This window comes from Radiomyces spectabilis (genome assembly GCF_025331425.1).
Source record: "Radiomyces spectabilis strain NRRL 2753 chromosome Unknown BYT42scaffold_1, whole genome shotgun sequence".
Lineage (NCBI taxonomy): Eukaryota > Fungi > Mucoromycota > Mucoromycetes > Mucorales > Radiomycetaceae > Radiomyces > Radiomyces spectabilis.
Genome location: NW_026251926.1, coordinates 302,703 through 314,950, shown reverse-complemented (window position 1 = coordinate 314,950; position 12,248 = coordinate 302,703). Strand labels below are relative to the sequence as shown.

The window sequence follows — 12,248 nt, the reverse complement described above, 5'->3', positions numbered from 1 at the left end:
GGCGATCATGGTAATGGCGGCGGAGACGGTTCTGGTGGACATTCATCTCGACTGATAACAGCTACTAGCACGCTGATGTCGTCTGCTTTTCCGCCCTGAGAACCCGTCTTACATTAGTATGCGATTTGCGACAGAATAGAGACTGCTACCTACCTGATAGTACAAGCCTTCATGCATCGCTCGTACTTGAAATGGCGAAGAAGGATTGTCCAGGTCTTCACTTACTAATTTCGCCCGCAAAGCCAATGCGTCTGAGATTTTTTGTGGTGCACAGCCGATCGTTGCAGTATGGTTATTGTTCGTTTGGATAAGCTTTTCATTTTGGTATACTGTTTCCTCTTCCAACTCCTCATTCTGACTCTTTGTTTCTGATTGCAGACACTTTTGGACCTCTTCCAGAATCTCTTCATCGTACAAATTATCGAATAATCCATCAGAACCAAGAATGATGATATCCCCCTCTTCGATTTTCACCGTAAACCGCTGTTCAGGAAGAATAAAAAAAAAAACAAGCCAGAAATTTTCATCAATGAGGATGAAACAAACACAGGCCGAAAAAAAGCATGAGTGGAGATCACGAGACATATAAAGGTGGTGTCGCCAAATCACACAAACATAATAATTTGTTTGCAATTGCCACGCCTCGCCTTTGTCGATAATCTGTGTCATCCTGCCAGTGGGCTATTTACCTGTGCATCTGCTGGAGAATCAAAAGAAGCTGTGCCTAGTTGGTAGGGAAAGTTGAAGCTGTGTTGCTGTTCTTCCGATCGAAATATATAGTCATTGCATCGAATGATGGAAACGCCGCAGTCGCCAAGATTGGCAATCCGTAATTCATCTTGACATAAAGTGATGATACACGCGGTGGTTGAGCCTACAATCCCCTATGGTTGAATAAATCAACGTGAAGCATGTCAAATTAATTCGGATATCACCCGGGTGATCATCTGAAACCGTACCTCGTTCTGGGCGTCGAGGGAAGTTAGATGGTATGCATTTTCAAGCACCTGAATGGGATCAGGGTGGTTCTGTGGAACATTGTAAGGTCGTACATTGCTCTTTATGCGATCGAGTTCCAGCTGAGCATAGTGCATCAGTTTTCGTGAATACAAAGCAGGATTCGCTCCTATATCCGATCAAACATTAGTCATTCCGCCATATATCACTACGGAAACTGGGCATTCCCAAACACAAAAACAAAGGTACGATGGATACAACCGTGAACAAGATAAAATACGTTCACGATAGATCAAATGACAAAAAAGAGAAAACGACTTGGGCATATGGAAAATAGGGAAAGCTGAGAAGCTGTGTTTGTGCATAGTTGGATTAAAGAAAAAAAAAAAAAAAAGAGGGGAAATGCAAAAGAATAATAGAAGGTAAGCGTACCAGCATGTTTTCGCCAGCCACCCACACCGTCAGCTACACCGAGAGCGTCACGACGTTGAAAATAAGCGTCGTCGCCTACTTGTACACTGGTATAGATGGCATCGTCTTGGGTGATGGGTTCAATGACTTTGCCTTTCTTTGGGTAACCTGAGACGCCAAGTTTGAAGGCATAATGATGGGGCGATGAAGAAAGCGATGCATGGTAAAAGTCGATGACGTTCAAGTTGGAGCGTGTTTTTTCTTGTTGAATGGTGGCTGCAGAAGATTGATACCGACATTGGGAAAGATGAACAGTGGTACAACGTGTCCATGATCGATAGACTAGTCGGCGCTGAGTGATAAACGCATGATAGAGCATGCTGAGATTTTATTGGGAAACTAAGAAAGAAATTGAAGAGTGAGAAAAAAAAAGGGAAGGCTGGGGATGAATTCGGCAAAGGGGGGTAGCCAAGAGGTGGGACGAAAGAGGGAAGGGGGATGGGATGACGATAATCGAGGGATAAAAGCCAAGAAAGAAAAAGGAAGACGATAAATGATAAAGACAAGAAACTATGACCAAAAAAAGGTCATCAGAAAGAACTTTTTGCATGGAACAGATGGGTATGAATGAAAGGAGGCACTGTACGTGATGCATAATATATGTATAACCTATGGATTTGCCCAAGCATATCTGAATAACCTTATATCACCACTGTCACACCATCTTTGCTTACCCTCGGTTCAAGTCTCACGCTATTCATCCAGAGGTCTCTTCAGTTTGTTAAGTAGACATCTAGGTAGACCTCATTTTACGCTATTTATTTCCTCATTTGAACATGATGATTATGATCAAAAGTAACATTTGCTATCGTTTTGTTGGATGACACGAAATAAACCTTTCGGTTAAAAAGAAAAAGACTATAGTGCAAAAAGCCAACAGTTTCCGAACGACGGCAAGATATGCTTTTCATTCTCCGCCAAATGCGGTCTAGGGGAAAAAAGACTGATTTTCTTTTACCACAATCTTTTTGTTGGTCCTTCCATTGAACTTGAAGAGCCAATGGTCAATTTCCAACTAAATACCAAGCTATTAGAAGTACAAGAACAAGCGGAAGCCTCTTTTGTGTTTGACTGTCCAAAATGTCATAATGAGGACGTGAGTTTCTGGTCTCGAGGACGATTAGCAGGTCAAGCGTAAGTGTAAACTGAACCGTTCCTGTGGAATGCATTCGCGTCCATATACTCATTTTCACCTCGCAAAAAATAGCCAATGTGCCAATTGTAAATATCAATGGACTTGGAATCGCACTTCGACAGAGGATCCCTACGCCACTGACGACAGCCAAGACGATGACTTGTCTGATCAAGGTTCAGAAGCTTCCCTCGCATCGTTAGACGACGACTTTTTTGCAACCTATTCAGTGGTGAAAAATAAGCCTCGTACAGACCAAGGGCTAGAGCGAGATTATACAATCAACCAGACGCTGGATTCCGGGGCAGAAAGTCATTACGAATCTTTGGACGACGACCTTTTTTCAGCAGGTTCAAGCAGAAAGGCGATGGCTGAGCCGCAGACAGCGAAAAGCCGCTACAAAAGACAACGTGGGCTGGACGATGAAGATCCATTTTCATTCTTATACGACGATATACCAGCGCAGAAGGAGACAAAGCTAAAGAGATCAACATCGCGAAACGACGTGCAATTTCAGACAAACAAATCGGCCCGCAAGGAAGCAATATTGCAGAAATCATCAACGCCAGCGGTGAACGAGGGAGAATTGGAAACATCGGTGATGGATGTCGATCAATGGCCCAAGGCACCTGTGCGGCGGAAACAAGACGCGTCCAACCAGGAGTCGGCGTCGTTATTAACCAAAGAAAATCTGAACAAGAGAGTGGAGTATCAGCTTCGTAAAAGAGAGCCGATTCAGTTTTACAATCCTGGATTTGCCGAGATGGATATGCTTTCGTCCGGATCCGAATATGGCCCTGGAGACGATGATCAAGACGCGCAAAGTGAATACGATGCAATGAGCTTATCCGACAGGAAGCGCCCTCCAGTACCCGTACGACCGTCATCACCCAAGCGCACTTCATCTTCACGTAAAGCCAACCCAATCGACAACCAAAAAAAATCGATTGCCTCACTGGACACTATATCCACAGCTAAATCCCCCAGACCAATCCACCATCTTCACAATTCAACCGATAAACTACTGACCAAACCTTCATCGACGCTATCCTCATCAAAGTCTTCATTATCTACACCAGTGGTTGTCATCAAAAAGGAACAGCATTTGCAGAAAAAGCTGTTTGATTTCTTTCCCGAGTGTCGACGATACAATAACAATGGGGATGATGACGATTTTATGCCGGTTGAAATGCCTGTAAAACGACGTCGAGATCGTCCGAAAAAAACCGAAGAACCGGAAAAAAGCGAAAAATCAAAAATGCAGAGAAAACTCAAAACCAAGGAAAAAAACGACAGCCCGTTATCATCGAGTGAATTGCAGGATCCATGGGCGGAAGACGCTGCATCGTTGGACTTTGACGAATATGACGATACGCCAGAGCAACCCTCTGCCAGGGTACGACCGTCTGCAACGATGCCTGAGTTGGCTGCACCGAAGAGAAAATCCAATGTCCAACCTTCTGCCATCCTGGATAACAGCGACATATTTTCGGATGACGACGATGATTCAGAGTCCTACCCGTCTGGTCTAGCCGCTATGCCCGACAGAGATGTTATCGCGACCCACGATGAGTTTTTGCGAACGTTGGAGGCAAGCAAAGACGGCCCAGAATCGACCGTAAGTATTATGCATGGATAACAAAATATCAATTTCTAATATATCTTTGTCACAGAACAAGGACAAGCGCAGATCCAAGGGCTACGGGCAGTTCAAAACGATGCGTAAACCAAAGCCGACGAATCGGTACAATCCATTTCTACAGTATAATCAAGAACACCGAAATGCTGCAGTGAAAGAATTTCCTTATTACACCAGTAAACAAATCAGTCGTCTGATGGGTGACCGATGGAAAGCCCTGAGCAAGGTAATTTTGTTCAGAGGATCCTTCAAATGATTTAAATCCAGATCTGACACGAGTCTACAGGAGGAAAAGGCGCCCTATTATGATCGTTTAAAGGAAGCACAGGACGCTCTTTCGAGTGAAACAAAGTATAAACAAAGGAACAATGGTTATCCACCGAATGGATTCATTCTTTACAGTAAAGAAGCTTGGAAAGAACTCCGGTCCGAAAATCCCGAACTGAAATTAAAAGAACTAAACGGCATTATATCAGCGCGATGGAAGGCGTTACCAAAGGTACTGAAAAAAAGGGGATATTTTCGCATGAAAAGAAAGAGAGAGGAAGAGGGAATTATTTTCTACTGGTAAAAATGACCGTCACTTATTCTAACTTACGTTTTTTTTTTTTTTTTGTCGTGGTGCAGGAGGAACAAGACAAGTACAAAGCAAAATCCAAAGAATTACGAGAGCAGTTTACAAAAGAGCACCCGGAATTCGTAGAACAATATCACCGACGGAAGAAGGAGTTATGGTACAAAACGGTGAGAGCACGCCAGTTCAAACAACAAGAAACGTAATTTTCGCCACATATATCATTGTCGACTGCTGTACATTCTACCATAATGTCGATAACACTACATTTATTTTCGCTTGATACAATAACATAATGTAATTATTTCCATAAAGACCCAAATGCTTCCGTTGCTGCGAGCGAATTAGTTGTACATATTCCTGCAGCCCTAAATATGTATCTATCAAGTGTTCCTATGAAGATCCTGACTTTTCGATCAACAAACAGGACCTGACTGTTGATGGCGATCTGTTGGAGAAAATTAACAGCCTTTTAAATTATTCTTCATAGATTTGTGAATAGGTCGACGTATGTAAAGGTTTTTTGTCCCCGGGGGAATCAGGCCATATTTTCCTTGGATCGGATCACAAAGGACTTGGGTCGTGATTATGGTAATGTTGTGTTCAACAGGTGACAAGTGATCCTCATAATGATGCTTGACCTATTTTCGGGGGCCTTGCAGAAATACGAGATATCTAGGATTGTCCCGCAGCAGCCCTCAGGCTCTTTACTAAGAGTAGATGAAAAGTTTTACTATCTGATCGTGGCAATAAAATGTAGAAAGCATCGCTTAATGCACAGTTCCATAGCAACGTCTTTGCTATTTCTTTCGTCTGCAGTTGCCTGCATATGATAGTAGGCTTACAAAAGATTTGTGGAGGTTGTTGAATGCAAGAACTTGTTGTTTCGATAGCGAAATTGTACAACAATATCCCCTCCTCCATTGCAAAATTTGGTTGGTCGGTTCACTTGCACGTTTTTCTATAGATGATATATCCTTTCCGACCTTGCTTGAAAATGTCGTTGACCAACCAACATTAATGCCTTTTTTTTTATTTATTTATTTTAGAAATGGAGCCATTCGTCACTTGCCCGTTTTTGTTCATTTTGCATTTGGACGCTTGCATATGTTCATAGCAAATACGTTTACGCATACCAATGAAAAAGCGAGATGTGACTTTATTGTTTCATTGTAGAGAACTGTCTTTACTTGATACTTTTCATCCACTTCAACTTTTCCATCATGTTCATCTCGTAAGTCGTTCAGTATCTGTTCTTGCACCTTAATCTCGACCAGCAAATACACCAAAAGATCCATAACTCGGAATCATCGTGTTCGTTCATCATAAGTTACGGGGGTCTTCACCGATCGGATTTCTTTTGTAGCGAGGTGAGGTGGCGAGCGTACTGAACAGACCGAAAACTATTTTTTTTATAGCGAGGTGAGATAGCAAGTGTATCGAAATGGGCTGTTTCGTACGTATCACTTTTCACCGTCATCAAAGGATGTCTGTTGCAGCGTAACACCGGTTCTCACACATTGCAAGCCAGAAAACTTCACATTTTGCATCGTGATAAAGTTGGCATTGGAATAGGCCGCATACATATCGAGCTGTGAAACTGTTTCGCTCTGTCATCCAACGTATGCTGCACGCGTTTTTTATGCTGATTGCTCGAGGCTTCGATGACCAGCTGTTCTTCGCCGTACACGTCGTAACCCAAACCGTCGACGTACCCGAGAGATGGTGAAGCCCCTAGACTTACTTAGCAAAAGAAACAAATCGATCAAAATGAGCAAAACGAGCTAAGCGCGACGAGTGACTTCATTTCTAAAAGTATGACATTAATATTGGCTGACTAGTGACAAGATTTTTAAGTGACGCAATGACATTACTGGTTGAAAGGACGCATTTGTACAACTGTAATCAAAGTGGGAAGGCCGCACCTTGTGTAGCCATCATCGAGTTCCATTGTTCACAATCTGAATAAGCGTAGCGGGTCATCAAATTGGAAAAAAAAATCAGGGCCACCTTAATTTTTTTGTGTATGTGTTGTGCTAATCTTATCAACGATTTACCTTTTTCCTTTCTTTTTCTTCTTCTGTCGATTCTCCTCTCCCCTTAGAGTCCTTCGTCCTCCTCATCCTTGAGAATCCCCTTGTTGCTGTTGCTGTTGCTGTTTGCTGCACTTGCTCCTCCTTCCAACGTATAATACATATACGATGTTGTTATCGATATATCGTATTTTCATTCTCACTGTTTCAGTCGTTCTCGCTCAATCCAGCGATTCCCTCTTGGGTCCTCCTCAAACCAATGGAACTTGGAAAGCAGGTCACGTCGCTGGTAAGCCCAATTCGTCCCTTTTTCCAACCAGCGGCTTCAATTTTTCTCGATAATATTCGGCCTTATTTTAACCATTACTGCTCTTTTTATTCACAGTGTATGTTGATCCTCATGTCATCATCTACGGCGGTACAGACAGTGACAATCCGACCACCCCCGTTCATGGCTCCACGAGTTTGTGGGCATGGGATTCACGCAATGGGTCGTGGTACCAACCTCAAGCACAGACAATGGCCACCATGTTACCCCAAGTGTTCTTTGGAGCAACCAGTTTACCGAGTTCAGGACAATTACTAGCCATCGCCAGCAATACCACTCAAGGAGGTTCAGCTGGTATGCTTCAAAAATTGGACACCAACAGTTGGACGTGGAGTTTTCCTTCGTTATCCGTCGACCCACCCGCTCGATCCACAGGATTCAGCACACTCAGAGTGAACAATACCATCTACACATATGGAGGAGTCGCCGTCGATGCCAACGGCATGCCCATGAGCAATGCCGTTCTCAACAGTCTCAATCTCATGGACGCCAACACATTTCAATGGACCACGGGAAGTAACGGAGCCGGTATCACCGACCATTCAACTTGTTACTTACCGGCTTGCAATTGTCTGGTGACTTTTGGAGGAACGGCCACGGGAAATCCAAACGACGCCACTCAAGTAAGTTTGGCCTCTGCTGTCCAATTCTTTCATCCCGACCCGACTCATGATTCGCGGGGCCACAATTCGTCTCGCACCAAATGTTGACCCTTTTTGTTTTCTATTTATTCTGTGTTATCATGGTAACCAGAATGTACATATTTACGATTTAGCACGCAAAGGGTGGAGTTTGCAGGTTTCCGTAGGCTCAGTCAATGGAGCCATGCCGGGAGCTCGTCGATTACATACGGCCACTTGTCTGAAAGATAAAATGATCGTCTTTGGCGGTGGTACAGGCCAGCCTTATGATTCCGATGTGTGGGTATTAGACGCCACTCGTTACCCAACCTTGACCTGGGAACGCAAAGACATGGCAAATAAAAGTAACGGACCCAATTCACGCATGGGTAAGTTTGGAAATATCATTTCCGCATGATGAGTTTAGTCAACTCTATATGAACTCCAACGCTCTATTTTTTTTTTAGGTCATTCCGCTGTTCTTGACGAAAAAAAAGAGAAAATCTATATTTATGGAGGATGGGGGGTGAGTGCCAATCACGATACAGCCATGTACGTTCTTGACCCTGTCGCTTGGAGTTGGACACGCGTGACGACGACGGGATATTCACCAGACGGCCAACCTTCCGATCCAAACCCCCCTTCGCCATCATCACAAACTGGTCATAAATCAAACCAAGCAGGCATTATTGCCGGCTCCGTCATCGGTGGGTTGGCTGCTCTTGGAGCAGCGTTGGGAGCCTTCTTTTTTATTCGACGAAAACGACGACAAAACAACAACAACGACGACAGTGTTGTCGAAAAAGTCGACAACTACGATGATCACTATGGATACGACAATTACTATTATAACGAACAACGTCACTCTTCGGGCAAAATGCACGCCAACGATTACGTGTCGAATGACAGTAATACCTTGCTCCCGTATCCCTATAAACGCACATCAAAAGCATGGACGAACCATTCCCGAGATTCTTTCGGTCGACCGGCCGAGATTGGTGACACAGGTCGTGTGCGTTCAGCAACGCTGGAAATGATTCCTGGTCCACGTCACCCAAACCCGAATGACGCACGAGCCAGCAAAGATTCATTCCGAGTCAGTAAATGTTTGCTCATGCCACCGCCCTTGCTCGATGACAATGCACAAGGGCAAGTACCCAATGAAGTGACGCATCAAAAACCAAACGAATTTTCCGTACCTGCCGCGAAATTTGCCGCACAGCACAACCCGGAAGTCTCAGTGAAGCATTACACAACGACGAGTCCCACGTCGCCTACCGCCACAGACGCTGGAGCCCCACTTAGCTGTAGCATGGAAGTTTTGCGAAGTATCAAAACAAACGACAGTGCACTCGTGGCAGGACCGCGTACCACTCGTGTTTTTCACACCGCATCGTCGTCGTCACCCACCTTGGAAGTGGAAGAAAGACCCGAAGACGAAGATAAATGGACCATTCCAGATTCAATGTCACTCAATGTCAGTCCTCCCACCGCAATACAATACATCCCAGCCAATAAACAGTTTAGTATTGCCACCACTGCCACCGAATCGGCCAGCGGCACCACCTGGAACCAGAAAGGCACCAAATCGGCTGTCCCTCTCACGCATCATCAATACCCATCCTCCAACGTCAGCGTGCCTATGGCGAGACCTGTTACACCGCATACAAATGACGTGCATGAATTACCCACGAACGGTTATCCTCCTGGTCACCCCAACGATGTCAGTCTCTACGAATCGGTGAGTCCGCTCGAAATGTTGGCTACCTTGGGGCGTTCCAGTGGCATAGCGGCTTCCTCATCAGAACACAGCGAGCAGCACAGCTCTGTTTACGAAGATCGTCATGTGTCTCCAAACATGACACGGAGCACGACGACCAAAGAATCCTCTGTCACTTCCAGTCAAGACGCTTCCGATAGCACCACACGCAGTCGATTGGCTGCTGTTGCACCACTGATCAGTATGATGCCGCGCCTTTACAAGATGGACACTTTGCGTGCACCTATCCTGGGCCCTACGAACAAAATTCTGTTTGTGTACAAACTGTCTTCTTCGACTAATACAGATGAACCGAGTTCCCCTGGCTCCAAGGCTGTCATTAAATCATTTGGACGACGTGAAGCATGGGAACGCGAATGCCGCACACTGACAAAACTCAATTCGAGATACGTTGTTAAACTGCTCGAAGTATTGACCATTGAGGACGAAAGCATGCGCGGGCATCAGCCTTCATCCAATGGAAGGGCGAGTTACAAACAAGGCGACGATGATCAGCATATCCATTATGTCACAGCAATGGAACAGCTCGACGAAACCCTGGCGACCGTTCTTCGACGAGCACGACATGAGCCCGAAGCGTGGACAGATCATGTGAAACGTTCCATTGCACGGAATATTGTCGAATGCTTGGTCTGGTGTCATTCTCAATGTAAGCCCGAAAAAAATGGTTTTCATTTCTTCCTTAGTTACTGATTGTTGTTGTCATGGCTTGCTCCGACACAAAAAGACATTGCATTCTGTGATTTAAAACCAAGCAATATCATGCATAATGTGGGCCAACCATGGAAATTGATTGATTTTGAAGCCTGTCGTACCATTGGCGAAGAATGCGTCGGCGTCATCACACCACGTTATTGCCCACCGGAAGTGGCAAGAGCAACCACCTACGGTCTTGAAGGTGCCAATGGCGTTGTGGCTACAGCCAGTGTCGATCTTTGGGCACTTGGCTGCGTCATTTATGTAAGCAACAAAAGAGAAAACTCCTGTGATGATGAATCCTCATGTTATTTTTCTTTGCAGGAACTGGAAACCAAACAACCCTTATTTGCAAACAATATCAAGGATGAGACAATCCTCCACTTTATATCCCATCCTGCACCATCAACACCCATTTTAAATAACGGTTTACGATGGAACGATGCCATGGAACTAGAAATTCCGCACCTTGAACGACAAATTCCCAATACCCTTACTCGTCGCCTCATACAAACCCTTCTCAGTCGCGATCCATCCGATCGCGGATCAGCCCACCAATTACTGGTAAGTAGAAAAGAATTTGCTGGTATTATCAACATCTTGGTAATGAAAAACTTGCTTTGTTTTTAGGACCATCCATACTTTCAGGTCTAGGCACTCAAGTCATTTTATTAGCCAACCATTTGATTTTTCTTTTTTGATTCCATTCCCCTTTTCTTTCTTTTCTTTCAGTTTGTGCTTTTGTTCTTCATTTGTGATTTCTCTGCAACCATCATCAGCGTAAATAGTATATCAACTTTAAATAGTGCTTTAATCTTGCAGAGAAGCGTTTGTGTAATGTTATGCTAGTTTATCACCAGCTTTTACCAAAAGCTTGGGCTGCGGAATTTTTGAATTCGTGCATGACTGTGACTGTTTACTTAATTTAGTGGTCATGCAAGGCGCCATCGAAAACGCCAGAACACCAACCCCCCCCCCCCAAAAAAAAGGACACTTCGATATTCATCGAGACATTTTTGACATGGCAGACACTGATAAGAAATACGACGATATGACCCCCGAGGAACGCGAAGCCTACGATAAGGCGGAAAAAGCTCGTGAGGATGCGGAACAAGCAGCTCTTCCCTACAAGTGAGTTCACGGAATGGCGAGACACTCATTTACGGCACGGGCACTTAACTCGTCTTGCCTGTCCATAGATGGAAACAGACGTTGCAAGAGGTGGACATTAGCATTCCTGTTCCTGTCGGTACTCGCGGAAGAGATCTCGACGTGGTTCTAAAGAGAAAACATATCAAAGTGGGTCTGAAAGGCCAGTCGCCGATACTCGAGGTAAGGAGTCGAAGGAATTGCATCTTTGCAAGGATTCGTCGTGCTGACCTGATCCACTAGGGTGAGCTCTGCAAGGATATCAAGTTGGACGACAGTACTTGGACAGTCGGTATGTAACTCTACTCACGCTGCCACTGGCCTATGGAAGCAACTAAAACAAGGGAAACAGATAATCAAAAGGAAGTCAATATCCATCTTGAGAAGAACAATCAGATGACATGGTGGGAACACGTCGTCACTTCAGCACCCAAGATCAATACAAAGAAGATTCAACCCGAAAATTCCAAATTGAGTGATTTAGATGGTGAAACTCGAGCCATGGTGGAGAAAATGATGGTTTGTATTGATACGATCCATGGGTTCAAATTACTCTTTCTAACACCAGGTTGTCTACCAAATAGTTTGACCAACGCCAAAAAGCGCTGAAAAAGCCTGACAGCGATGAACTGAAAAAGCAACAAATGTTTGAAAATTTCAAGAAGCAACACCCGGAAATGGATGTAAGTAAAAGAAGGACAGGGACTGGACTACGTTAAAAGTGTGGGATGCTGATCGACCACACTCGTTTTTCCTTACAGTTCAGCAAAGCCAAATTTACGTAAAGATATTGAATAAACTACAAACTAAAGGATTAACATCACGCTTTCCCGTTTTGCGATGTCGAGAAATTTTTTTGTGAAAGCTCT

General features: G+C 44.4%; 4 protein-coding genes across 4 annotated transcripts; 3 read left to right on the top strand and 1 right to left on the bottom strand.

Annotated features, from left to right (window-relative positions):
• Positions 1–5: 5 nt before the first annotated feature.
• On the bottom strand, positions 6–1,747 carry BYT42DRAFT_488635 (phosphatase 2C-like domain-containing protein; the record flags this gene model as incomplete). The annotated part of the gene is made up of 6 exons (XM_051563891.1): positions 6–95; positions 226–312; positions 391–483; positions 690–884; positions 936–1,126; positions 1,390–1,747. The coding sequence occupies 6 exons, from the start codon at positions 1,745–1,747 to the stop codon at positions 6–8; spliced, it is 1,014 nt and encodes a 337-aa protein (XP_051427913.1).
• Positions 1,748–2,361: 614 nt separating this feature from the next.
• BYT42DRAFT_601064 (uncharacterized protein) lies at positions 2,362–5,141 on the top strand. The gene is made up of 5 exons (XM_051571016.1): positions 2,362–2,562; positions 2,636–4,178; positions 4,234–4,425; positions 4,486–4,698; positions 4,827–5,141. The coding sequence occupies exons 1-5, from the start codon at positions 2,429–2,431 to the stop codon at positions 4,977–4,979; spliced, it is 2,235 nt and encodes a 744-aa protein (XP_051427912.1). The 5' UTR covers positions 2,362–2,428; the 3' UTR covers positions 4,980–5,141.
• Positions 5,142–6,711: 1,570 nt separating this feature from the next.
• On the top strand, positions 6,712–11,217 carry BYT42DRAFT_640558 (uncharacterized protein). The gene is made up of 8 exons (XM_051572531.1): positions 6,712–6,734; positions 6,831–7,095; positions 7,192–7,757; positions 7,888–8,143; positions 8,222–10,183; positions 10,262–10,494; positions 10,555–10,794; positions 10,861–11,217. Exons 2-8 carry the CDS (start codon positions 6,975–6,977, stop codon positions 10,882–10,884), a joined length of 3,402 nt encoding a protein of 1,133 aa, XP_051427911.1. The 5' UTR covers positions 6,712–6,734; positions 6,831–6,974; the 3' UTR covers positions 10,885–11,217.
• Positions 11,195–12,164, top strand: BYT42DRAFT_640557 (HSP20-like chaperone; the record flags this gene model as incomplete). Its single annotated transcript, XM_051572530.1, has 6 exons — positions 11,195–11,361; positions 11,430–11,562; positions 11,623–11,671; positions 11,732–11,898; positions 11,964–12,062; positions 12,141–12,164. The coding sequence occupies exons 1-6, from the start codon at positions 11,252–11,254 to the stop codon at positions 12,162–12,164; spliced, it is 582 nt and encodes a 193-aa protein (XP_051427910.1). The 5' UTR covers positions 11,195–11,251.
• Positions 12,165–12,248: the final 84 nt, after the last annotated feature.